This window comes from Dasypus novemcinctus, chromosome 11 (genome assembly GCF_030445035.2).
Source record: "Dasypus novemcinctus isolate mDasNov1 chromosome 11, mDasNov1.1.hap2, whole genome shotgun sequence".
Classification (NCBI taxonomy): domain Eukaryota; kingdom Metazoa; phylum Chordata; class Mammalia; order Cingulata; family Dasypodidae; genus Dasypus; species Dasypus novemcinctus.
This window is the reverse complement of record NC_080683.1, coordinates 126,193,917-126,221,574: the sequence shown is the minus strand read 5'-3', so window position 1 is coordinate 126,221,574 and position 27,658 is coordinate 126,193,917. Positions and strand designations below refer to the sequence as shown.

The window sequence follows — 27,658 nt, the reverse complement described above, 5'->3', positions numbered from 1 at the left end:
CAGGTTTTCCCCTAAGGAATCATCAAGTGTTAATAAGCCCCTGGGTGCTCTCCTGGCTCCCTGAGAGTGGCTGTGAGTGACCCACGGTTCAGCTGCTGCTGGAAGGCGAGTGGGAGACGTGGTGCATCTGTCAAAACGCAAGCGCCGTTGCCCTTCATCAGTCGGAGGCACGACGCGGTGTCCTCTCTCCTGACGACGAGGCTGCGTTGCAGGAGGCGCTGGAGCTGGCCCTGCGGTCCCAGGGGACCCCAAGCTGGCCGTGCATCCAGAGAGCCCCTGAAAGGCCAGTGCCCGTGGCCGCTGGTGCTGTGGTTTGGGAGGGACCCTCTGCCTGGTTCTGTAAAAGCCCCAAAGGTGATTTGTTCACCGACAGGTGTAGAAACAACTGCTCTCATCACTGAATTTGCGATTCTACCCTGTGACAGCACGAGCCCACCTGTAGCCGGCAGCATTCATCACCGTCACCGCGCCATCAGCCATGAATCCTACACGCCCTGACAGGTGTGTCGGGGCCGGAGGGAGCCTCAAACAATTTCCCTGGGATGATAAACATGTGTGTCAGGGCCACTCAGTCCCCCCCACCGTCCCCCCGGGCCGACAGCTTCGTGGGGGAGGCCAGCAGAGCAGAGCCGCTCGGCACCTTCCCCTCCGCCTCGGCGAGGCCTGCGCCGAGAGGGCTGCTTACAGTTCAGGGTTTAAGAGCAAATAATGGAGCCACAGATTAAAAGTGATGATGCGACAAGCAGAGGCCTAATGCGCAGGCGCCCACCGAGGATGCCGCGGGGGTGGGAGCGCCGCGTAGGTGCGGGCAGCGCGGCCCAGTGTGCCATGCACGCCGCGCCAACCCCGCGGGCCCAGGAGCTCGCGTGCACCACGCCCGCACGCAAAGCGCCCGCGCCCGCACCCGCGCCCGGAATCCACGTGGCCCTGTGCTGGGGTCGGGCTGGACGACCCTGGGGTCCCAAGCCAGGGAGCGCGTGGGGCTGGGGGGCAGACGCCCTTGCGGTGGGCTCGCGCTGGGGTCCAAAGCGGAGGGGAGGGGAATGCGGCTGGCACGCGGGAGGCGTGCTCCGTGGGCGCGGCGGGAAGGGCGCGCCGAGCAGGGCGCAGGGCGAGCCGATGCCGTTCCCGGCGTGCGCCCGGCCCCAGGTCCCTCTCCCGGGCTCTGCCACCCCAGGCAGGCGGGCGAGCGGAGGGGCCGGCCCAGGGCAGGGGTGCAGCTGCGGGAGGTGCACCCCGAGGGGGCTGGGGCCGGGAGGCGAGCCGAGTCAGGCCGCCGCGCGCCAGCCCAGGCGGTGGCCCCGCGGTTTGCACAGGATGCGGCCCGCCGAGGCCCGGCAAGGGGCAGGAGCGCGGGGAGACCACGTTGAGACCGCAGGCCAGAGGCAGGAGCGGCCTGTTCAGGGGGAGAGGACGGTGGAGAGGACACGGGAGGACAGCGAGGCGCGGGCTCCGGCCTTGGGGATCTAACAGGCCCGGGTGCGTGGCCGTCGACGTCCTGAGAGTCATGGGCCCCGCCCCGCTCGGGTCCTCATCCCCTCACAGACAGGCTGAGTTGCTTGCACTGCTCCGGAAAAGTGAGGCTCGGCCACAGCGCAGCGCGAGTGTCAACTCGGCCAGGCAGGGCAGCCTCCCAGGGGACCTGCGGCCTCAGGCGTGGAGGACCTGCCGTCGCAGCCGCGGGACTCGAGCGCTCGGGCCTTGCCTTCCCAGCACCCGGCCGACTCGGCTTCCCTGGGAAGAGACAGGCCCACCCGGCGAGGCGTGCACCTGCCGGCAGGGGGCTGCAGCCTGACGTCCGAGGGTCGACTGCAGGGAGCCCGGGAGGCAGGCGGAGGACGCTGGCCCGAGCCTCGGGATGTTTTTGGCAAATGGGTGGCATGCAGAAACCCGTGTCAAGAAAGATATGGGGTCGGTCAGAACCGCGCGAAGGGCCTGGCAGCTCTTTATCGGTGTCACCCAAAAGCCCCTCGGGTCATCTGCCCACAGCACCTTCACCAGCAGCAGGGACGCGGAATCTATAGGACGTCTCGCGCTCGCCGCAGAGGAGCTGATGAGCTCCGCCAGACACGGAAACGCATCTCATAAGGGACCGTTTCAATGTCATCCTTAAATGACATCGCCTGCCATTATGGAAAGAGGGTCTAAGAGACGCTCGTCTTTGTCTGTTAAAGGGAACTGGTGAGATCGTTACTTCTCATTGACACTTAGTACTGAACAAATCTTTATGTGCATGGAAAGAGCATTTGGCTTTAGGGATTCTCCTCCCACAAAAAAATACAAGCATAAAAATTTATAAATTTGACAGTTGCATTGTTTTTCCTGTAAGTATTAGAAATAAAGTGCTAGACCCCTATTGCACAGCTGAGGAAAGCGCCCCGCTGCGAGCTGGGGTGGACACGGTTGCTGGATGGTATGAGAGGGGCTGTCCTCGAGGGTCTCTCCTTTTCCCCGTGCCCCCGAGACTCGGGGCTTCTTGTCCCCCAGGATCAGAAAAAGGGCGCTGCACGGGGCAAGTCTAGCTTTGCCGTCCCTTCCTGATGGGGAGGGCTTAAGCTATCCAGGTTAATTGAGCTCTGAATAAAGCGTTTATGGGGTCCATGGGGGTTTTAAAAATGCTTGGACAGGTAAAGGAGGTGCTGAGAATGTAGGCAGTACCGAGTCCAGCCCCACGGCCTGGTTGGAGACCCAGGTAGCCACTCCTGTCGGTGTGCCATGCCACTGAGGACAGCTGATACCAGGTGCTCGAAGGGCACATGAGATGCCAGCTTTATGCAACATGTGCTTTTCCCCTCAAATTTTATCTGTTCTAGTTTCATCTCATTTTTAAACCATGAGATAAGAATGCTTGCCACACGTGGAGCCACGTGAACGTGGCCTTGCCACTGGGTAATCTTCCGAGGTTCAGGGCAGGAGCACCTGGTTGGTGTCTTTTTACCAGAGCATGGCTCTATCAGGTGCTTTTTAAAATCTGACCATTTTCTGTAGCACTCCTACAAATTGGTCTCAGATCTCTTTTTCAGTCTGGTTTCTCAGTGAGCATGGAAATTTCATGTAAGCAGGGTATTTACCTTACATACTTTTAAAAAATAAGACTCAGCCATTTATGGCTTTGCTCATCTGCCTACTCATTTTCTTGACCGCCAAGACGTGAACATCCGGCATCGCTTCCCACTTCCCTTCGGCCCACGTGTTCCTCATGTTTTACTGTCCCTGATGTTGCGATGTGTCTAACCATCTTAGACTTAATGAAATATGCTCTGTACACATATTTGGGAGCTTCCTGTACTCAGTGTTTGCTTTACAAAAACAAGATGATATTTTACATACTTCCTTGCCTTTTATTTTCCTTTTTATTTCTGGAAACCCCTCCAAGAAAACTGGTGTAACCTGAAGCCAGGCTTTACCTGAGTTATCCTGTGCTCATTGTTCCTGTGGTGAAGATTAGCTGTCTTTTTTCTAGTTTTTTTTTTTTTTTCCATGTTAAAAGAAATATTCTTGTTCACATATCTGTATGTGCTGGGTTTTTCTTTCCATGGGATGAATCTGAGGAGGGGTATTTCTGGTTTGAAAGGGAGCTGTATTTTTTACTTTAAAACTGTTCCTGGATCTTTCTCCATAATGGTTGTAAATTATGCTCCTGTTTTGGGTATCCCTGGCTCTTAACAAACAGCTGCAAACACTGTGCTAAAGACAACAATCACCGGCTCCACTCCTGAACCTGCAGTTTCAGCCGAATTCTATGGGGACAGCGTGTTCTCAATATGGACTCTGGACCCACAGCTGGGGTGACTGATGGGGAGTAGGGGGACAGAATCAGGATGAGGGAGGACAGGGCAGGGGAGGGGGAGGAGGCAGGAGGAGGAGGAGGAGGATGAAGAGGGAGGAGGGAGGAGGGAGGGCTCAGTGCAGGGGAGGGGGAGGGAGAGGGAGGAGGGGGATGGAGGGGGGGAGGACTCAGCCCAAGGAGAATGGTTGGTACATGGGGGTGAATTTTGACCAAGGCAGTGCTGCTTTTCTGGTGGCCTCCGTGGAAGGGAAGTGGGATGTGGCGGGGTTCCGTTTATTGTGAGGGCAAGCGGGGGCTGCCTGTGGTGGGGAAGGTCATCGAGGCTTCTTTGGAACCTTTTGATGTGAGGTCAAATGCGCTGCTCTTTCTGCCATTCAGTGATATCTTGGGATCTCGGTGCCCAAGCTGGGCCCCGTCGGCAGCAAAGGGGGGTCCCGGCTGGTGGAGAGGAGGCCAGGGAGGCAGGCAAGGTGGGCGCCGGGTCGGGAAGGGGGGCTGGCGTCCAGCGGTGCTGCCTGGGGACGGAGAGGCTCGGGTCTGACATGGACGCCGCGAGGAGACGGCGGTGCGAGCACCTGAGGGGCCGGGGGACCGGAGTGGGCGATGGTGGGCAGGGTGGGCGCGGGCCGAGGGCTTCACCTGAGCTGCAGCGCCAAGTGGGCGCAGGCGCCAACGGAGGCCAGGCCGGGGCGCAGGCGCCTTTGCTGACGGGCAGCGGAGGACGGACCTGGGAGGGGGGGACCATAGGAGGGCTCTGGGGTGGGGTGTCCTGGCGGGGGGTGTCCTGGGGTGGGGGATCCCGGGTGGAGGGTCCTGGGAGGTCCTGGGGGGTCAGAGGTCCTGGGCAGGGGGTCCTGGGGGTGTGGGGTGCCAGCTGGTGGGGACGCCGGCTGGTGGGGGCGTCCGAGGATGGCGTGCAGCCCTCAGGCCTGGGCACTGGCCGGCAGCCTCTGCAGACCTGCCCATTGCCCGAGCTCTGGGCCCAGGCCCTGGCCGGCGCCCGCAGGGAGTGCTGGACGTGGGCCAGGGGTGAGTCAGTGGCCTCTGTGCCTTCCTGGGGCTGCGACAGGACAGGCCCCGGTGTGGACAGTCTGCGGCCACTCCCCCGGCTGCAGGAGGACGAGCTGGGAGCTGGGGTCCCCCGAGCGGCCCTGGCCACGTCCTGGGCCAGCGCTGAGGCCACCTGTGCCCCCGTGCCTGGACCCCGCTCCTGGGCAGGCGGATCAGGAGCAGTGGCCAAAGCCGGTCCTGGGAAGGTGGGGTTCTGCTCAGATGGGCGCGTGGCTGCCCGTGCCCCGGGGGCTGACGGCCGCGTCTCCTTCCTTCGCGAGGCCTGTGCGGTTCCCGGGCCAGAAAGGCTAGTTTGCTGAGAAAAGAGGAAAGGAGGCCCGGCTCACTCACTGCCAAGCCCTGCCTCGCCCCAGGGGTGCTGCTTCCCAGCCTTCCCCGCTCAGGCAGAATTAAAAACCCAAGGATGAGAAGCCGGCTCAGAGCCACAGGCCACTCGACTCCTCCATCTCCAATGTAAACCCCTTATCAGCCTTAAAATGAGGGTGGCTGATAGAATCCAGTGTCAAATTTCGGTATGTAAAGGAAAAGTCCTTGAAAACTACGGAAAGATCTATAATTAAAACAATTATAATACATCCAGGAACCTAGCGGTCAGTATGCTTTTAAGATTCAGTTTCAGAATTTCATTAAAGGAAAGAGGTCGCAGTCTCCTTAAAGGAAGGAAAAAGAACATTCCTTGCACAAACTATGATTGTTTCAATTTTATTTAGCTTAGGTGTAATCTCCCTAGGTTTACAGAATACGAATTAACATTATATTTATTAAATCTTTAAGATGAAAGGTGTAGGTCCATGTTTAATGAAATTAAGATAAAGGTAAATTTCACTGGTTGCTAACGAATTTAATAAGCTTACCTAAAGGTAAAGTAACTAGTCTGTGTGGTTACGGTTAATTATAAGGAGTTTGTAAACACATTGTCTAAACTGAAGCATTTAAATGGCTAATTCTTGGAAGCCATTATTAATTAGAAATCTAAATTGATATTAATAAAAATGACTTCATAAAAGGGGACCCCATCAGAGGCCACTTCAATCTGCATATTAAAGTGGTGGCAGGGAAAAGAACCTTAATTCCACTGGGTATCTTAAATTTTCATAAAATAATGGAGGAAGTAGTTTTTCCTATACTGAGAAAGTAAAATACCTGTTAATTTATGAATCATGGTAAAGGTGTAAAAGTAAAAAGCAAAGTACTAAAATAGTTAAGTTCATTTTGAATGCCTTGGTATTCTTGATAAACTGCCTTGGACATATTTAGAAAGTATATACAAATTAAGGAGATAGAGATGAGTACTGTCAAACTCTTTTGTGTATTCAAACCAGGCTAAAATACACATTCCATGTTTGTTGCCTCACCATTTCGTTGCCAGATTTTCTCTAGGTTCTTGACTATGCGACAAAAAATACTATTAAGTGCAAGCGAGATCAGTTAGGTCAGTAGTTTATTAAGAAAATGAGAGAAATGGGAAAAAGTAACTGATTTTGGGTCTCCCAGGTACGTGCAGGTTGTCCAGGCAGAGCAGGGCCAGAACATAGGAAGGGCTGCCTCGTGTCTGCGCTTGCTTTTTGAACCATTAATTATCGCGTCCCTTTGCTAATGATGGGGGCGGAGTCCCAGCTGCTGCTGTTTTGACTGGTTACCCCACCCATCAATTCCTCCGTGGCCTAGTGATGAGACCCCATGGGGATACCTGGGGCTTCTCCTTGATTCTGGAGGAAGCCCCATTCTGAACGGGAATCCTCATGGGGCTCTTCCCGCAGCCACACTGTGGTCTTTCCTCGGGGCAGTGCCTACGGCCACCAGTTTCATGGCAGTGGTTCCCTGCCAGGCCACGGATTCTGCTCTCAGTCCCTCCTCCAGCCTCAGTGAGTTCTTGGCTACTTGGTCCCTGGCTCCTAAAGCAGGAGGTGCCCTCGTGCATCTCTGGACATGCTCCTGAAGCGGATGGGAGCAGGTTGGTTTCGCAGTCCTGCAGCAGCTGGCGATGGCTCGATGTGGCCAATGTACGATGGACGCTGCCCACAGACTGGCTGTTTCACGGTGCTGAAGGCGCTATGCCCAGGCCTTGGCTTCCCTCTAAGGGCCAGTGGCGCGGGAGCAAGCTGGCTGTGCAAAGGGCACACCAAGTGGAGCAGTGATTACCAGAGTGATGTGAGCAGGACCTAATCAGACACAACTGGCATTACGGCCTGCTCCCATGGAGAGACAACAGGCATGGTATTGCAAACCTGGAGCTTAGCTCTATTAACTGTAGCTCAAAGAGGGACTTGTACATTGATTAGTGTTAAGTACTGTACCTGTATACCTGATGAATATGATAGTTTTTATTTTAGATCATATGCAGAGGGATACTGAACATGTTAAAAATCTTGGTAAACTTAGTTTTCCAAGTAATTCATGAATGTGCCTGTAAAAGAACGGCTCTCTTAAGCACTGTTATTTTCCTTGCCATCGTCTTGTGCCTGTGCTCTTTGTGAGTTTGTGTCTAGGGCAGTGCCTCTCCTCAGCCCTCTCCTAGCTGCCCTAGGCATAACCACTGATGGGGGAACTAAAGTTGGCAATTTCTATCAAACCTAGGTCTACCACTGTCTCCCTACAGTTAACCAACAGTAGGTAAGAACTCAAGGACGGACGCGGGCTCTGGGGCCCCCTGGCCTCCCTCACTCTCGTGGTCCAGTACGTCACAGCTGGCCCCCTTTTGGGGCCTGCCGACAACCATTCTCTTTACCCATGTATCTTCAAAATGCTAAGTGAGGACTTCATCCAGCTCCAACTAGGGTGCCTGACTCCCCTTCCTTCAACAGCAATACAGCAGCCAGGGGGCTCTGCACTCGTCAGGCAGGGTCTGCTTCCCTACCCAGCGCGCAGCAGCTACAGAAGGGCCGTCGCCCCTGAGCTGCCCCTTCAGAATCAGGGTGCGGGCTCTCTTGGGTAGCTGAGGCAGCGTAGCTCAGGGGGTCACAGCTGAGGACCCGCAGACAGCGCAGCTGACAGACCATGTGGCTGTGAGACCCTGCCCAGAAACCTCCCGGGGGACCCTGCAAGGCCCTGGAACAAGACTCGTTGGGGATAAAAATCCCGGTCGGGGCCAAAGGAAAAAGGGAAAGCCCAGATCTCCTCAAACAGCCTCACGTGGGTCCCTCAGAAACGACGGTGAGGGAGACCCCACGAAGCGACCGGCCGCGGGGGCCGCCCAGCCCCAGCACGGACTGCGCGCTTCGCTCGTTGTTTCTTAATGAGCTCTTGACCCCTCCCCTCCGCCGACCCTACGGCGTGTCCTTAAACTCTTTTATGTGTCATTGGGCAAGAGCCGAGCCCAGGACCCAGAGCGCCCGGTGACAACACTGCCTCTCACCTGGCGGTCCCTGGGGACACTCCAGAGGCAGTGCAGGAGAGCGGGGCCCGGCGTCGGCGCCGGCCAGTGCGTCACGAGGCCACCAGACGCCCGTGTCATGTCGCCCACCTCGACCACCGGGGTGAGTCTCACTGCCCTCAGGCCACTGGCTTGGGCAGAGGGACAGCAGGCCAGGGAGTGACCCCTTCGGGTTGCCTTGGCATTTGTACAGTGGAGGGCACGTTCGTCGTACATCACTTTCATCTTCTGGCTGGTGTATTAGCACGGCACCTTGATTCTTAAAAATTAAATGCACAGGCAAGTTCTATTACCATGGAGTTCACGTCAGCCTTGTAGGAGGCATCCCGAGCGAAATGGCTCTGCTGGGGCCAGGGTCTCGCCCTGAGACCTGCTAAGTCGGGCTCAATCCTGCTCCAACAATGCCCCAACCCCCGGGGTTCTGATGCCCCAGCCTGAGAGCCGCTTGCCTAGACCGAAGGCGGTAGGACCTGCACCCTGCAGAGGATGTGGGGGTCCCTCTCTGGGAGGTGGGGTCTGACTTGCGCACGCAGGGGCTCCACTGGGTGCCTGCAGTCCACACCTCGAAACCTCAAGCGCCAGCTGGCAGGACGCCCAGCGCGCGGTGTCTGGCACACAGCACGCAGCCCGCGTCAGAGCTGAGCCACACTCTAAATGTTTACCAAAGAGCTGGATCTCAGACTGAGAGCTTTTCCGTTTCTACCAGATGCTGTTACTGTATTTGTAAAATTAGAAAAGGTGACCAAAAGTAACGGTTAGAGTCTTTATACTGGAGTATTGATGTTAAATAAATGAATAAAATTTGGGAAAAATAAAATGGTTGAGAGAAGTCTTTTCTTTCTTAAAATTGTTTCAGTCACAGCAGCATCTGAAAACTCTGTCACCTCTGGAAGAAAGAACACTTCTGTGCAAAATCTGGAAAAAAAAGTCACAGCACCCAGAGCTGAAGAGAACCGCCCGACAAGCTCCTGAGCGGCCAGGGCGGCAGCTTTCTCCCCGACACCCCAGATCACAGTTCTTTGGGCAGGCACTGAGAGGCACGGAAACCCTCTTCAGCTCCTCAGCTTCTGATTTCTCACTCTGTGCTTACATTTTCTGAAAAAAATACTGATGATAAACCAGATCACTCTGCCTCACTTTACAATAATCAGCCGGAGCTGTCCTGGGGCACAGAACGAGGGCGTGTGACACTGGACAGTGAAGCCTCCAGCAGCCTCTGCCCTGGGCATCCGTGCCGCCTGTGCCTTCGGAGCACAGCGAGGCGAGGACGCTCTCTTGGCCCAGCCCTTGGACAGGGACGGTCCCACCTGTGGGCCCCGCGCCAGGGGTGACCTGCAGACGCACCGCACACCAGCGCGCAGGACCAGGCGCCCCTCTCCGATCGCCTACCTGCCCTCCTCACCTGCCAAAGAAAAATATGGTACCTTTTCCTCAAATTACTTGATTTATCTTGACTTTCCCTTTGCAAATGTAGGAATCCACTTTATTATTTGCTTAGGTTAGAGTAATGGGCTAATTTCACAGTTCACAGAGAGAAAAATAAACTTCTAGGAAAAAGGACTTGCTTGGCTTCAGGAGAGATTTTATTTTGCCCAATCAGAGCCCTCCACATAAAGAGACATATACATCTATACGAACATTTCCAGAAACATTAATTTATAATACATTTTTAAAAATACCAGCTTAAGTGTATTTATTTACAAAAATATTTCACTACCTAAGTTTAATCTTCTGCATTGATGACAATTTGTAAAGTACAGGGATGCAAAATAACTACAAAGTTATATAGTTAGTGTTTGCAAAGAGTGTTTCCCTTGTTTGTTTTAAATGAAGCTGTACAGAGATGGGTTTACGGCATTAGACTGCAGAGGAGTGCAGCCACCTTCCAATCGGCCCCAGACCGAGGCTGAAAAACACAAAGGACGTGCAGCAAGCGAGGGGCACCTGGGAGGCGACGAGGTTACGAGGAGTCGAGGTGCAGCTGGGAAGAGCCTTCCTGGTCCCACGAGGACGTGGCAGAGGCCACGGCCCAGCGTCACAGCCCCGCTTATTTACAGAATAAACTTGAAAACAAGATTTACCCTCTTTGCAATACGTTCTGTTGATGTAATGTTGAGTCTATTTCCAACTGCTCGCATCATCTTCTGTTCAAGTCAAGTTTCAACAATACAAAACAAGTAGCAAAAGTGTAAATATGAAACTCCAGATTAGGATTCCATAGCCATTAACCTACTCATTTTAAACACCTGAGCCAAACAGCCTGCAGTAAATTAATACTGATTTATTTACATCTTGTATATATAAAATTCTAACAATTTTAACTGTCTCATTGCTAAATATCAGCAAAACGGATGCAATTTTTCTGACAGAGTACAGTAAAAGGAACACTTCCACGTAACCCTGGCTTACTGCACTCAGTCTGTAAATGACCTGGGTCTCGTAATTTAAGACTGTAACACGCAAAGTGACATTATAACCTGATGGTTGGGAAGTTATTAAAGTAATTTAATTTAGCTGAGAAAGGTAAGCCAAAGCATTCCTTTTGTTCTCTGCTGTGTGTTTTTGCAACAACTATTTTCTGTCCACAGAATCTTTAAAACTTCTGTGGCAGCAGTAAGATCAATCACAATCACCGGAAAAAGTTGCTGGGTACTTCACAAGAAAGCAATTGAGTGATGAAAAGTCCAATTAACAGAAACTGTAAATAGCATTGTCACATGCATTTTCAAACGAAAAAAACAATTTTGTGGGAATGAATTTCAATCCAAGAAAATGGACCACCTAAAAGGGAGAGGAGGTGCTCAAGGTACAGGAGTGTGCTTTTCCAAAGTAAATACGATTAAAAAGTCTAGGAATATTGATCAAGTATCAAACTGATAAGAAACAAATTCTATAAACTACAAAACAAAATAACTTCATTGACAAAAATACATAAACCCTGTTTTCATTTTTTGGAAATATATTTTTAAAAAAAGATAGAAGAGAACACCTGGAAAACTACTTCAAGCACCTCTCTGTATTTAAAACAACAGTGAAGGCGACATCAACAGCCGGCTGCAGGCCTGAGAAAGGGCTTGCCGGTATTGCCATGGGCACTTCCCCTCAAATAAAAGTAATATTTGAAAATGCTCAATAGAGGTTTTTTTAAAAACTATAGCAATATCTTTTCTGTCGTGAAGATTTTTTAATGATGCATGATTTTTTAAAATTAATTGTATCTCGATATGAGATACCAGTATTTCTTATTATAAGCATAAAACATAACTTTTTGTATGGATAATATACATACTTTTTAAGTACTTTGACTTAAACTTAAGTTCACCTTTTTAAAATTAAAGAGTACATTTATAAAAATTCTATTTGAGAACTAAAATTACATTCTCTAGCAGTGTGTGTAAATATAATGTTACTGTCTGAACTCAAAACAAATCCCAAAGTGTTGCAACAATGGCACAAACAGCGAGTTTAACACTTTCCATCCTTGAAAACTAGACCAGACCCTACAAAAGGCTTTCCAGCCAGCCTCACACAGCAGCACACTCACGGTCTTGGTATGTTTTGTACACAGGTACCACTTAACTTGAACTGAGAAATGTGGATGTAAATGACCAAGTTATTACTACCTAAAAAAGTGCAGAGCAACTAAAGTTGAACATTGAGTGCTCTTTATTTTGCACAAACCCCCCAAGTTAAAATGTAAAATAAATCTTTGCCACGAAAGTATAACTTTGGATATAGCTTGCTTAATATTGCATGAGACATGCCTTAAGCAAAGTGTGCCTAAGCAAAGTGTGCCTGGAAGCTAGCTCTCAAGACGAGCTTGGGGTCCTCCACGAAGCCCCCTTTTCTCAGTCCGTGGCCTCTGGCCTAAAGAACGGACCACTTTCAGACTTGTTTTTAGAACATGCACATCAACAAGGAATAACTTCAGAGGAATTGAGAAGCCCTAAGCAAAAGATGTGCCTTTAAACCACTGGCCTTAAACTGCACATGTCACACACAGTAACAGACAAGTTAGCAGCATTTTTTCACTTCCATAAAAAAACCAAATTAAGAACTTAGTAACAGTTGTATCTATAATCACTTTTTGCAGTCATTTTATACAACTAAAATGCAAATCAAGGGGATTACAATGATGCAAAACTCAAAGGGGTGGAATGTACAGAATTTGTCAGAATTAATATTTCAAATTGCTCTCAGAGCAAATGTCTATGGGGTCTAGTATAATATGAAAAGTGGAGTGAGCTGGACACGGCTTACAAGGAACCACTTACTGTTGGCAAACTAGGTCAAAGACGCCGCCAACGGCGGCGGAGGGTAGGCTCAGGGCAACAAGCATGCTTTCCTAACATTTCCTTTTTTGATTTTTTTTGGGAGGGGTTGTTTTCCTGAACTCTGTCATCCTTCCTTGGCTTGCTGGTAACCACTACTTTTTGCATTTAAAAATGAAAAAAAAAAAAAATAGAGCTGTCATGTCTCAAAACACAATAATTCCCTGGGCTGGTTATCACTGCAGACTTTCTGCCTTGTATCTTGACTCAATCAAGTCTAACTCTTAAGAAGCTATTTCCTAGGCTCAGAAAATACTTCGGGTTCTTTAAATTCTTAGCTTGCTGTGCATAATCTGTAAATTAATTTACTAGAGAAAAAAAGGCTCAAATACCATTCAAGTTTCCTATAAAACCCTTATCAGGCAAATATATCTATTCTATTTCAAAAATAATTACGACATTGGCTCACTTTATAAACAGGCACCATAAGAGTAATAACGAAATTGACAGCAATTAACACAAAATAGCAACATAGCAAATCAAATGACTGGAGCTAATACGACCTTCCACATAGATGGGGACTCGAATCGGTATATTGCTTTACTGCAGAGCAGGGATTCCTAACCCTTTGTTCCACAGACCCCTCTGCCAGTCCGCTGTAAACCACAGACCCTTACTAAGTCCACACGATACTGTGTATTCTTGAATAAATATATCACACCCACACCAACACATCCCCACAAAAATAATGTTTTCTGAATTGCTATTCAAGCTCATGGACCTCTTGGTAAGAACCCCTGCTTTAGAGCTTTCCAACACCTTTATATCTCTAACTGCTGATTTTATTGATGAAACTCACAAAATTGAACCTTTTAAAAAGACCCTACTATCCGGTGACCTATCACTGAAATATGGGTTTATTAAGCAATATCTGACACAAATTAAACAACATGTAAACTGCTGCATGTTTACAGTACAGATGACATTAGCTAAAAACAAGCTATTCGTTAGTGCTTCCCATAAATTGAAACACTTTGAAAACAGCTGTATTTTAAAAATTTCTTTTGGTGGGATGAATTACCTTCTTCACATATTTAATCATTAGCCAGTGATATTTTAAGTGAACTTTAATGTAAACTTTCACACGCAGCAGCGCACATAATACAAAGTAAACTCGAAAGACTTACTGACAGCTTGGGGAGGAAACGCCCCGAGGCCGCGAGGGTTCGGGTTTTGCGCTGCTCGTGGTTAGGGAACCACCAGGTTCGCTTTCACTTGGTGCTGAGTATTAGCGAGCCAAGACTGATGTCAAACACTTCTCGCCAACTCACTGCGCTGCCGTCAGCGCGCTCATGCGCCTCCCACTGCTTTCGCGCCTCCAGAGCGCCCTACGCCTCCCGCTCGGTGGTGGCGCCCGGTGGTGGCGGGGCCGGCGCGCTGCCCGCTGGCCGCAGACGTGAATGTTGAGCTGGGGGACGGTTCTCCTCTCCTCCTGGCGTTTGAGACTCGAAGGGCCGCGTGCAGAGTCACAGCCTGTTCCTACAGGGCGACTCCGCAGCCGCGTCTCCCAGCGCGAAGACCGACTGGCCGAGCCCTGCTGTGTGGGATCCACAGGCAGGAAACAGGCAGCTAAACAGAGGCGCTGCATTTTACGTAAATAAGGAAACTTTTTTTTTTTAGCAATTTTAATTAAATAATGCAAAGGTAAATTTGGTTAAACATTTTATAAAAATTCAAGCATAAATGAAAAATTTAGCCAATTTCACTGTGTCTATAAACGTAACCAGGTGCCGGTTTGGTCAAATCCACCTTGAACCACCAGTGAGGACAGACCCAGTGCTGCTCGCGCAGCCGCGCGCCACACCCAGAGCAGCGGCTCAGACGCGCTCGGCTTCTCTTCTCAATGAAAAGTGATTTAACGCCTTGTTTTGTTTCTGACAAAATATGGACTAAGCACGAGTGTACAACACGAACGTGGGAGTGGCCCAGGCTCAAGTCACCCAAGGGTAAGCATCCACGATTTACAGCTACCGCTGTCCACAGAGATGGCCACAGTTTGCGCCTCTTGGCCTCAGGCTGCCGATGACCATGCCGTTTACGGGAGGGAGGGTCAGCTGTGGAGCCAGTCCAGAGGCTGCCACGGGGCCTCTGCGCCGCAAGCCTTCCAGCCGGCTGCCTCTGACAGGGACGGCACACGCTCTTCTAGCAAATCAACGTTTAACGCGGGAATGATCTGGAAGCAGGGTCTCTGTGGGGGAAGGGCAACCTGCCTGGCCCCTGGCACCAGCACGAGCCACGCCGTGGCGTCAGCAGGCGGGGAGCCCTGCGCAGAGCGAGACCGCACGGGCAAAGGCGGCCTCTGCTGTGGGCAGCTGCAAGGTTCGCGTTCCTCGAAAATCAGCAAGACGCAACAGGCGCCTTCCCTTTCTGGCCGACGTCGGACTTGGCTGGATTCTGGTTGTCAGAACTGGTACCACTTCTTATCTTTATATTTTAACATCATCTATGGGGGGAGGAAACAAAAAAAAAAGAGTTTTAAAAAAGCCAGCTGCACAGGACACCCAGCTTCCCCATCTCTCAAAACGCGCCCCTCTGAAGCACTGCGGCGCTAACGTGCTGCTTCCTTGAGGTCAGCTTACACTGACCGCAGTCAGCGGGAGCAGCCCCAGCTAGAGGCAGAGAAGCCGGGGACAGTAAGAGCGAACTCCCAGTCCTCACGCTTCCTGGAGGCAGGGCATCACTAAATATTGGTTCAGCGCATTTTTTTGGTGACATATACAAATGCCCTACAAGTAAGGTAATTTTCAGTTCTCCAAACTCAACTAAAAACAGTGCTTAAAGAAAGACCCTGGCAATGAAGGCTAAGAGAGTGATATAAGCACTGCCTAGAAGGACTAGGTCCCCGGTGAGTCCCCGTGACCTGAGCTCCCATCTTACGGGTGAAGGGACCGAGGCCGGGGCTGAGGCCACGCCAGAGCCCAGCTCGCCTGCTGCCTTGCCCCTCAGGCTTGTGCAGCAACAACCTGCGCTCAAGATGGACTCGGAGTAGGGGCAGGGGGTGCAGCCACACGACCATGGACGCCCCGAAGGCCCCGCAGGGACCCGCCGGCCCAGGCGCCTGTGCCCTGCCATTTCGTGAGCAAGAAGACATGACTTTTGATGGAAGAATGTAAAGAGGAGCAACTACTGATGGAGCAAGCTGGACGTGGTTTCTCCAGGGGACCCAGGCGGCCCACAGGGCCCGGGCAGGGGTACAGGCGTGAGGCAGGGAAGAGGGCCAGGGCGAGTTCCACCTGGGCTTCCTTGGCCCCTCCAGACAAGTGCGTGGACGTGCACCACTCCCCTCCTTACGGGCTGGCCAACAAGGCAGCCTGTGCTGTGTGTCAGAACAGAATTGCCTGCCGCGGCACGCACTGCGCTCTAACTGGAGCACGCAGGACGCAGCTTATTTCCTTCCTGACAAGTGTGCCTAGATGCCGAGGCGTTTCGCATGCTCTGGTGTCTACAGCTCAGAGGAAGCCAGCACTCAGGAGAACTAAGCATCGTCTCTGCCTTCCCTGAGACAGTGAAGCAGAGCTGCTGCTGTGTCCACAAGGTCAGAGCTGAGCAGGTCACTTGGGAATTCAGAAACCTCAGCAGCCGCCAGGCTGCCGCAGGACACTCCTTAGTGCTTCCCATGGTGCCAAAACCAGGAAGCCGCAATCGTGCAAAGGACACGGGAACATTCACACACGTAAAAGGAGAAGAGCTGAGGAAACATAACCACCAGCCTCGCTGTGCCTACGGCTTGTGTGTCAACAGTGAGGGACGTGCCTCGTGCGCGTGCTTGGAGAAGGAATCTGCGCTGGACAGCATCGCGGCTGCTCTCTCCTCCAGCTCCCCCAGCTTCTGGCCTCTCTCGTCCAGCGCCAGCCTGGCCCGGGCCAACTCGCCCACGACGCCGGAGGCGGCTCCTTTGACCCCCTCGATGCCTCCGGGGCCGGGGATGTGCTGCACGAGGCTCCTCGACGCCTTTCCAGAGGCCGCTTCTCCGACTGGGCAGGTGTGAAACAACAGCAAGAACCCAGAAAACAAAATGTTATTGACACAGAACCCTACTGCATGCCAGCACCACAGCACAACTCTAAGATCAAGATGCCACATAACTGGAATACACTCATATTTCCCTCTGTAAATAACACGTGTTTTTACTATGAAAATAATCTTTAGACACTTCTTCAAACATGCAAAAATAAAGTATGCTAATCCTATTCCACCCTACACTAGTTCACAAAGCAGGCCTAGTGCAGAAAAGGGCTGGGAACGACTTCTGAATTGAATAAGGAGCAAACAGACAGTAACTTACAAAATGGCACTATTCTTCAGTGTGCAAAAGCAAAGCTAAATTAACTTCAAGAGATTTAAGTTTAAACATAGTGATTTGATTTAGTTTATTTACTCCATGCTTTCTCTTTAAAAAGTTATGCTTAGGCTTAAAAGGAGAGAAACATGAATTTATTCGGCCTTTCACCTCAGCTTCCAAAAGCCACGGACGAGCTTGTGCTCCTTTCTCTCCATTTATCTTGTCGATTAGGAAATAGATCAAATCGTTCTTTTAAGAGGTCTCAGGACGCCCCTGTCCCTGTCCCCCTTCCCCCAGGGCCGACCACCTAACGATAATCGCTGCAAGTCTCCAGACTTTGTTGAAGGTTGCTGCCCACATCCCTCGTTCCAACCCTGCTTCCTGCAGCTGCCCTGTCCAGCTTCTCCCGTGTTTCGGGGCCCACGTCCAGCCCCAGGCAGCCCAGCTGGAGCACCCCCTGCTCACCTGCCTACCCTCCGAGGCATCCTGACCCAGCTCGAGCCTCGCCTGCCATCCAACCCAACACACCGAGGGCCTCTTGTCCATTCAGCCTGCAGGTCGTGTCCCACCACTCAGCCTGTGACGCCCAGCCCATGGCCACGGGGCACGGTGGGCTTCTGTAGAATCTGTCACACTGTGGGGTCCAGGAAAACTATCACCACTGCCCTCCCCGAACCATCCTGGGTTTAAAAGTTCTAGATGCAGACACAATTTCTTCCCATTAGGAGTAAAAAAGTAGGGTAGGGAAGTGGATTTGGTCCAATGGATAGGGCGTCTGCCTACCACATGGGAGGTCCAAGATTCAAACCCTGTAGTGAGATGGCCCACGCACAGTGCTGATGCGTGCAATGAGTGCCATGCCACACAGGGTGTCCCCCGCGTAGGGGAGCCCCACGCGCAAGGAGTGCGCACAGTAAGGAGAGCCGCCCAGCCTGCCCAGGAATGGCGCCGCACACACAGAGAGGTGACACAGTAAGATGACGCAACGAAAAAGAAATACAGATTCCCGGTGCTACTGATAAGGATAGAAGCGGTCACAGAAGAACACACGGTGAATGGACACAGGGAGCAGACATCTGGGCGGGGGGGACGTAGGGGAGAGAAATAAAAATAAATCTTAAAAAAAAAAAAAAATAACCAGGGAAATGCAAATGTTTTGCAAATCTAAAATGACTTATAATTCACAAATACAGAATATCCTGATTTAATATTAATTCTTGCTTTCAATTTAAGCTTTTTATTTTGAAACATAATGTTCCTAAGGAAAACTGATGATACGTATGTATAGCTTTACCAATTACAAAGACACCCACGCCGCTGTCACTGTCCCGTAGACGGAAGCAAAGGCCTCTACCCCTTTCCCACCACAGCCCCCAAGGCACCCTGCCCACTTCCGTGGCCTGCCCTGCTTTCCTCCCGTCTTGGCAGCGCGGCTGCAATGCTGGTGGAGAGTGTAACACCAGACACCAGACCTTCACTCCTAGATCTTGGCGTGTGGCCCAGTTCTTCCACTTCCATGGAGCACACGATCCACAGCGTGAAATGCCACGTGTCCACTCGTTCTAACCTCACGAACCCATGGGCTGCTTTCAGTTTTGGGCTACTCCAAACAACGTCCTGTCTGCACCCTGATATGCGTCAGCACAGTTCTTTTTAACTGAAATTAATTCAGGTGCCATAAAACTCACCTCTTTGAAGTGTAAAACTCAGTGGTAAACCATGAACTTTAGCACCCTGTTTTCAAGGCTCATCCACGCAGCAAGTCTCAGTACTCAATCCCTGCTTCTGGCCATGGAGAAGTCACACTTTCTTGACCGATTCATCTGCTGACAGACATTTAGGGTGTTTCCACCTCCTGACTATTCTGAAAAATGCTCAGTGGGTATCTGTGTGCAAGTTTTTCGTCGACATCTGATTTCATTTCTCCTGGGCACACACACACCCAAGAAGGCGGCTGCTGGCCTGCACGGTCACTGGCTTCGCTTCCTGAGGAATGCTTTGCGTTCCCAGCAGCTGTGCCACTTCAGTCCCACAGCAACGTGCGAATGTTCCAATTTCCCCATGTCCTTGTCAACACACTGGCCATTGTCTTTGATCCTGGCTCTTCTGGGGGGTGTGACATGGTATCTCGTGGTTTTGATTGGCATTTCCCTAATGGTTAATGATGCTGAACGTCCTTTCATGAGCTTAATGGACATTTGTATATCTTTTGGAGAAATTTCTGTTCATACCCTTTGCCCATTTTAAAATTGGGCTATTTGTCTTTTTATTGTTGAGTTATAAGAGTTCCTCATATATTCTGGATACTAGACCCTTATCAAACATAAGACACATCAGATCAGTGATTTGCATCCCAATCTGTGGGGCTGTCTGTTCCCCTTGACAGGGTCTTTTGAAGCACAAACATTTTAAATCTTGAAGAAGTTTATTTTTTCTTTGTCTGCTTGTGATTTGGATGTTGTATGTAAGAAAACATGTGACCTTAGATATGTCACCTGTGTTTTCTTTTAGTTTTATAGGTTTAGCTCTTACATTGGTATTTCTCAGTCATTTTGAATTAATTTTTGTATATGGTTGAGGCAGAGTCGACTTCAGTCTTTTACACATAGATACATAGCTGTTCTAGCACCATCTGTTGAAAATACGATTTTCCCCATTTAACTGATTGTCTTGGTACCCTGGTCTAAAATCAATTGACCATAAATTTAGGATTTTTAGTTCTCGTCTCTCTCCTTCGATTCCTTTGGTCCTTATGCTAACACTGTGCTGTCTTGACTTACAGTCAAGTTTAGAGTATGTTTTGGAACTAGGAACTATGACTCCTCCAACTCTGTTACTCTTTTCCAAACACGCTCTTTTATGAATTAAAAAATTTTTGGCTTTCTGTCTCCTTTGCCTACATGAATTTTAGGATCAGCTTGGGGATTTCTATGAAAACCCAGCTGGGTTCAGGAGGAACTGCGCGGAGTGGGCAGATCAACCGGGGTGCTTCTCAGCAGAAGGCGGCCAGGTCCTTTGACGCATTCCAATGAACTGGAGCTTCCTCATGTCCGTAGATAATGCTTTGAACTTCCTGTGTTATTTATTCCTAAGCAGTCTATCTTTTTACACTATTGTAAATGGAATTGTTTTCTTAATTTACTCTTCAGATTGTTCACTGCTAGTGTACAGAAATGCAACTGATTTTTTGTATTGCTCCTATATCCTGTGACCTTGCTGAACTCCTTTATTCATTAAAATGATTTGTGGACTTTGGCTAGAGCCTCTAGTACAATGCTGAACAGCGGTGGCAAGAGTGAACATCCTTGCTTGGTTCTGGATCCTTCTAATGACCACTAAGATGTCATTATGCTCCTTATTAGTTTGAGGAATTTTCCTTCTGCTCCTGGCACACTGATTTTTTTTTGAAAATCATGAAATGGTGCTTTTGTCAAATGCTTTTTCTACATCTATTGAATTGATCGTGTGGTTTTGTCCTTTATTCTATCAACATGATTATTAAGCTGATTTCCAAATGTTGGACCCAGCTTTCGTTCTTAGGATAAATCCCACTTGGTCAGGACATGCAACCCTTTTTATATGCTGCAGCACAGCAAACATTTTTGAAGGACATATTCCTAGGCGTGCAACTGCTGACTCATTAAGGATTTGTGCAGCTACACATTTCCTGGAAATGCCAAATCGCACTCCTAAGTGGCTGTGCTGATGTGTGCCCTTAAACAGCACACAGAGGAGTTCTCTTCCCACCGTGCCTGTGAGGGTGGTAGAGCCTGCTGATACAGCAGCTGCTCCGTGTGCACTGGCCTTGGCGCTGGCACCGGCTCTGTCATGTATCTCATGACGGCTTAAAAGCTCCTAGGAAAAGGCCCTAGTGTCTGCTCTGAAGTGGAGGTTCCTCTCCTTTCTTTCCCTGTCTGGATGCCCAGGAGCCCCTAAAGCCGCCTCCCTGGGTGCTTACACCCAGTGGGCGTGGTGAGCACGAGTGCTCGCTGGGCCCTGCCTTCTGCTCAAGCAGTCCACTGGCCCACGATGCGCTGCGCCAGCGTCACCTGCTTTAACGGTTAGTTTTATAATAAGTCCTGAATCCAGAGAAGCAAAGTGCTCCCAATGTGCTCTGTTTCTTCAAAAGTGTGTTTCTTGGATATACTGAGCTCTTCAAATTTCCACTTAGAATCCAGAATCAGCACCAAAATTTGGGTGCATGGGTGGAGGACATGATTTGACCTGGATTGAGTATATGTATCAATTTGGGAAGAACTGCTCTCTTTTATTGAGTCTACTCTTTAACAGGAATATCCCTCCATTTCTTTGGGTCACCTCTAAAGTCCCTCAACGAGTTCCACGTTTTCCCCATGGAGGTCCTGAACATCTCCAATGACTTCTTTCTTTACAAGTCCTTGACTTCGGGATACGATCTGTGGTCGGCTGAACAACGGGTCTCCAAAGTTGGTCACATTCTCATTCTTGGAACCTTTGAAGGAAAAGGGACTCTGCAGAGTGACGAAGTGCCCAGTGGGGGCTGCTGCGCCGTGCAGGAGGCGCAGCCTTGTCACCTGAGTCCCTTCTCCCAGGAGCTCTTTCTAGCTGTGGGCAGAGGGAGCCGGACACCAACGAGGACACTCAGCGCTGCTGGCCGTGGAAGTGGAAGTAGGGGCCCTGCACCGTGAATGTGGGGGTCTCTGGATGCTGGAAAAGGCCCCAGGATGGGAGCAGGGCCCACTGATGTCCACATGTAGGGCTGTAAAAGGGGTGCTGCTTCTGGGCCACTAAGACAACAGCATCCGTTATAAGCAGTATTTTCTACATTTCATTTTTAGACATTAATGTAAACTCAGTTTTTACCTCTGTACACTGACATTATATTTAGGAGCTTTGCCAAACTGTTATTTCTACCAATTTAGGTACAGACGGTTTTGGATTTCCGACATATGTATGTGTTGTTATATCAACGATGTTTTGTTCTCCTTCCCAGTTTTTCCACTTTTTATGTGATTTCCCGCCCTGTCCACGCTTTCTTGGAACTTCAGCAGTGGACGTTATATCCCTTTCCTAAGCTCTAAGGAAAAGTTTTTAAGATCGTTTAAGGTTCTGGTATGAAGTGTGAGATTCCTGAGGGGCTTTTGGAACTAAACGTAATGTTTTGTGGCTAAAATTGGTCAATTTCTCTTCTAGGAGTCTATCATGGGTGGATATTAAATACTAAAACAAGTGCTTTTTTTTGGCATTTTTTGGGTGGTTGTGTGATTTTCCTCCTTTAATCTATTAATGGGGTAGATTACTGATTGATCTGTTTTATTAATGACAAACAATCTTTGAACCCTGGAACAGCTCAAACTTGGTATACTATTCTTATTACATAATGCTGGATTGGACATGTTAAAATTACGTTTCAGATTTTATATCATAGTCGCAAGTGATCCTTGCCTTTTTAATTTTCCTTTCTCATAGATATCTCATTCAATACCTAATAGTTACTAGATTATTCAGATTTTTTTCTTCCTTTGTCTTTTTGACAGGTTTTGCTTTTCTTGGAATTTGGTATTTTCAAACATTCTGACATACAGCTGTAAATTACATTCTCTTCTGTGGCTTGTCAAAGGGTAATCTATGTTGAGAGCTAACTACTAAGGGATGGGTCTTTTTTTCCCCTTTTGTTCATTTCCTTTTTTTTTTCTTTTTTTTTTGGTGAAGTACTGAAAATGCTCTAATATTGATTGAAGTGATGAATGCACAACTCTGGTGATACCAAGTGCCACTGACTGTACACTTTAAATGGACTGTATAGTTTATGAATATGTTTCAATAAAATTGATTTTAAAAAAGGTAATCTATGAATTTTCATAGCCATCTCAAAGATGTTTTTAGTTTTTGGTTTACTACATTTCCAAATGACATATCTAGGTATGACTTTTTTGTTGTTGAAATCCTACTCGGAACTCATTAGGTTTCTTTAACTGTGAATTGATGTCTTTCAATGATTCTGAAAAAATTTTCAGTCTTAATCTCTACATATATTGATTCTCCTCCATATTCTTTTCTATTTCCTTCTCAAGAAAGTCTAACAAAAGTTAAATCCTCTCACTGCAACTTCTATACCTTTAGCCTCTCCTCTGTATTTTATATTTTTTTTGTTCCCAAATCTGTACTGTACTCAGGGTGATTTATTCTGACCCATCTTTCAATAATGTAATCCTCTCTCAGCTGTCCACCGAATTTTTCATTTCAATTTTTTAATATTTCAGTTTAGAATTTCATTTTAATTTTTTCACACTACAATGATTTTTTTATGGTTTTCAGGTCTCTGATAACATTTTCAGGCATGTATGAATGGTACTAACGCAATAAGCATAATAATTTTATAATCATGTCTGATAATTCCAATATCCAAAGTGCCTGTGATTCACCTGCTGCTCTTTTCCTGTCTTACTGATCACAGTGTTGATTCCTTATGTTCCTGGTCATCTATGATTACATGTTTGAAAAATTATTTACAGAATTAATTTCAGACGTTAGAACACGTTCTCTTCCTTTGTGAATATTCTCATTTACTTCTCCCAGTGCCAGGGACGCGCGCGGTCTCAGCTGGAGGTTTTCTGGAAGCCGAGCTTCAGGGCTGGAGTGTGTGAGCATGCTTACCTCGGGGCCACCCCGTCGGAAGCGGCAGTCTCGGGAGCCCCTGCCAGGTGGGTGGTTGTTTACCAGGGCTCCCACCCACACCTGCCCTAGATCCCCACCTGCCTGCCCAGTCAGGGCTCAGCGTCTTGGCACCCAGCTCCTACTCGAACCCGGCCAGGCTCCAGGGAGGGAGTGGCCCAAGCTGCTCGTCCCAGGGAGCCAGGGCCCCATCTTGTCCATGCACACTCCCCCTTGTTCAAACTCCTCGAGGCCTTACTAGCTCCCTATTGCTCACATGGATTAAAAAACTGATAGGAAGATACTCAGACCTTTAGCATCTGTGCTTAGCGTATCAACTGTCCTTGGTGAAAATGTAATCCCAAAGTGCCTAGCCTCCACACATGAAGAGCAGTCGTCCTTTTTTAACTGAAACCACAACTCAATCCCATGAACAAGTTTTTAAAATGAAACTGCGCTGCCACCTCCTACTTAATGTCACGGTTTTTCTAGTCAGTCAAACAAACACGAAGCCAAAATCCTAAAATATTTTAGCAAAGAAAGAAACAGGAATTCAAGGACTGGTAATAGCTCCTATTTGAAAAGACCTGGCATGCACTAATTCACTGGTTCATTCAAGGATCAAGTAACCAACAGGCATCAACCATGTGGAAAGAAGTAAATGAACCAAATTTTGCTGGTTTAAATAAGCTTCTACTACAGGTAGAATAGATTTGGGGGTTTGTAAGATAGAATGAATGTTTAAATGAAAACTGTTTCAAGGTTAAGGTCACCAACCAAAGGCAGAGCATTAAAATAATAATGAAAATCACAGTTAATAGAAATAAAGAAAATATTTTCTAAATTATTCACTTAGAGTTGTGAATATCCTTTTTAGCCACCAGAAGCTATTCTGATTTTGGGTCACAATAGTTCCCTAATTTGAGACAGAATGCCAGAAAATAATTTTATGTATTTTGCTAAAACATGCTTTTTAATTATGTCATACCAAAGAGGAAAAACTGAACATAATTTACACGTATGCGCGACTGTTCCTGTTCTGTAGGTAGATCACCATGTTAAATAAATCAGTCTAGAGAGCTCTTCTCTGTCAAGGGACTGTGAACCACCTCCAAATAAAAAACTGATCGTAATATACAGGTATGCTTGAACGTTTCTCTTTTAAACGTATAGTAGCCACATTAAATCATCAACTTACACAGCTCTTCTCTGTCAAGGGACTGAGCACCACCTCCAAATAAGCCTTTAAAGAATCCCCGGTTTGGTGCCTCAGGTGTTTCTACAGGTGTGAAGAGTTCACCCAGCATTTCCTTTAAAATCAAAACAAGTTTTAATTGTTAAAGTTTCAGGGAAACTAAACTATAAGTCACAAAACTACCACTGTAAACTCTTTAAGCTTAGAGAATTACTGGTTGAGAGTCGCTATTAATGCATTGTATCGAATGATCAGATTCAAGACACACCACGTGAGTCAAACAGCAGGTTCCTAAGACGACGTCTCTACCCAGGGCCGCTGCTTGGTCCTACGGGCAAGGACACTCCTGTCTGAATGGTAAGAAATTCTAAGTTCTATGACAAAATTTTCACATAACTTTTACTAATGAGAACTGATAAGTGTATATAATTAGACTTTCCTCTACAGCAAGAAAGAGCATTTTCTACCAGCAAGTTTAAAATTCCAGGGTAATGATGATGATTCACAGATCTGGAACTGCAACCTTCCACTGTGTCAGGAAATTGGTAATTAAGAAAGACCAATGATTTCTTCCCTGACAAACATATGGTAGGAACAAAATTATGCCAACATACAACTGAATTTGAGAAATCTGGCAGAAAAATGGGAAGACTTCCTTCCATATTGTCACATTTTTCTGAAATTATTGTCAAGACTCTTCAGGGAGCAGAGATGATACAAGTCAGGGGAGGAGAAAGGCTGCTGTCCACCAAGAGGGATGGGGGCTTCTGCATAGGAGAAGATGCAGCAGCGGGCCGGCCGCGCAGCTCCGGGGAGCACCGTGGTCGGGGAGCACCGCGGCTCTGGCTTGGGCAGGGCCTGTGACGAAACAGGCACTGCGTTTCCAGCAGGGCCGGACTTCTTCCCTGCACTGAGCAGAGGCTCAACGTGCCCAGGGCATGGGTGCGCAGACACGCCCTGACGACCAGGGGGCGCCGCGAGCCCTGGGCACGTGGAGCCTTGCTTAGGAAGCCCGGCACTGCCACGCTCCTTCCTCTGGAGCACACCCGGCACTGCCATGCTCCACCCAGTGAAGGACACACCAACAGCCATGAATGTGTTTACATTCATATCAGACTACAGAGCAAAGGCGACTGTAGGCATATTCCCAGTCTTGATTGGACTACACCGCTGTTTTTAATTTAAATTGTACCCATTAAACTGATGAAACAACAGTAAGGGCAAACAGCTACCACTACCTGAGCATCTTTTAGGGGTTACCATCCGCTACCTCACTTTAGAACCCTGTTTTACCCCTCTTGGCTCATCTGAGATTTAATCAGCTTAGTTCTTCAAAATAAGCAGCAAGCAAAGCAGAGATGCTGGCTGGCTCTGGAGAGGCTGCGGGCAGTGGACGGCAGGCCAGGCGTACGCGCCCCCTCCCCTGCCGCCGGCCCTCCGAGGGCTGGTTTCCTCACTTGGAAAGCGGAGACACAAGACCCACCTGAGGAACTTCATCGGGGTCAAAGACAACGAATGCGCCAAGTGCCAAGAGCAGGCACTCGTCTGCACATCACAAAGAGACGTGAAACCGACAGAGAGTGCGCAAGTCAGGCCTCACAGCCCCACGGAGGGTGGAGGGTCCAGCCTCAACGGCTGCCAGTCTGCACCGCCTACAGTCCTGGCGCAAGATGTGAGGGAAACACTGGTATTAAAAAGGATACATTAAAACAACCTGTCTGTAAACAGGATTTAACCATGATTAAGCTGACTATTTAGGGTGATTGATGTTAAATGACTAGTATACTGGTGAACTCTAAAAGCGATTTCCACTTCCTGTAGCAGCTCCCTACCTCAACTTACAGCAAACTATTTCTGACATGGTATCTTGGTCTTTTTAAACACTTCAAAGTATGAACAAATATACAGGAACAAATACTAATACACTGTCTGATGTGAGATTCTGTGACCTCCTTTGTCTCGGGGAGCTGAACAAAATTACAAGGAAATATTTAGAACTCAGGATGTGAACTGTCAATGTATGGGGTTTGGTTATCACCACAGACTCTTTTACAGATGATCAAATAATCACTGAAGTTGGCAATTTTCATTAAAACCTTATTTTGTAAAAATTGAGTGAATAAATAAATACTTTCAATGACAAACAGCAATAAATTTCAATACTGAATGTGAAGTATATTTAAGAGAAGCTTAATAGTTCAACAATTATCAGTTTTTCACAGCAAGTATGTGGCATTTTGTTTATAAATAAAACTTGAGTTTATCAAAGTTAATTGTTTAAAATTAAGTGGTATATTCTACCTCTTTATGATTATGCTAAGTTTTATCTAAGGTTTACAAATAAATAAAAATAAATTGTTAACCTGAAAAAGTAACCTATGCAAATTTTTCTTGTGTTTTCACTCAAGAGATGAGAATAAGGTCGTACAAAGAAAACCCAGTACTTCTTTGTATAAACATTTACTTCTGTATAACTGCCTCTCAACAATTGTAAAAGGCCCTAGAATCTGCTATTTTTTAAAAAACAGCTTTACTGAGATGTAAGTGACATACCATAAACTGCACACAATAAGGTGTGCAAGGGACAAACTGTGATGTGCCTATACCTGCACATCCACCATCGCGTCTCCTTGTGACGCTCAGTAAAATCTTCCTCCCACCACTGATCTCCAAGTCACTGCTCAAATGCTTCCTCGCATTTTTCTTGAGTTCTATCAAAATGGAATTTTGAAAAGGGTGCTGCTCTGCCTGGATCTTTCACTCTGTGTTGTTATTCTGAGAGTCGCTGGGTGCCCTGGTAGCCCAGTCCTTTCCCCGGGGAAGCAGGCCCCTGGCCAATGCACTGCAGTTTGCTTATCCATTTGCTGGGTGAAAATGACAAGGACAGTTTCCATTTTGGGGCCAGGACATATAACGGAGCTATGAACATTTTACTTTTTCTCCTGGGTAAAAATCTAGGAGTAGAATGGCGGGATCTTAGGGT

At 48.4% G+C, this 27,658-nt stretch overlaps 1 protein-coding gene across 10 annotated transcripts in view; it reads right to left on the bottom strand.

Annotated features, from left to right (window-relative positions):
* Window positions 1-9,795: 9,795 nt before the first annotated feature.
* Window positions 9,796-27,658, bottom strand: part of STXBP5 (syntaxin binding protein 5) — a 146,831-nt gene continuing 128,968 nt past the window's right edge. For 7 of the 10 annotated variants that reach the window (XM_004467633.5, XM_004467634.5, XM_058307619.2 and 4 more), the window contains 3 exons: window positions 24,679-24,790; window positions 16,319-16,539; window positions 9,796-15,008 (listed from right to left, as the gene is read on the bottom strand). In XM_004467633.5, the coding sequence (XP_004467690.1) occupies window positions 14,967-15,008; window positions 16,319-16,539; window positions 24,679-24,790 (375 nt within the window). In that variant the 3' untranslated portion in view covers window positions 9,796-14,966. The remainder of the gene's footprint in view (window positions 15,009-16,318; window positions 16,540-24,678; window positions 24,791-27,658) is intronic. The other 3 variants (XM_058307622.2, XM_058307623.2, XM_058307624.2) reach the window with 1 other exon arrangement.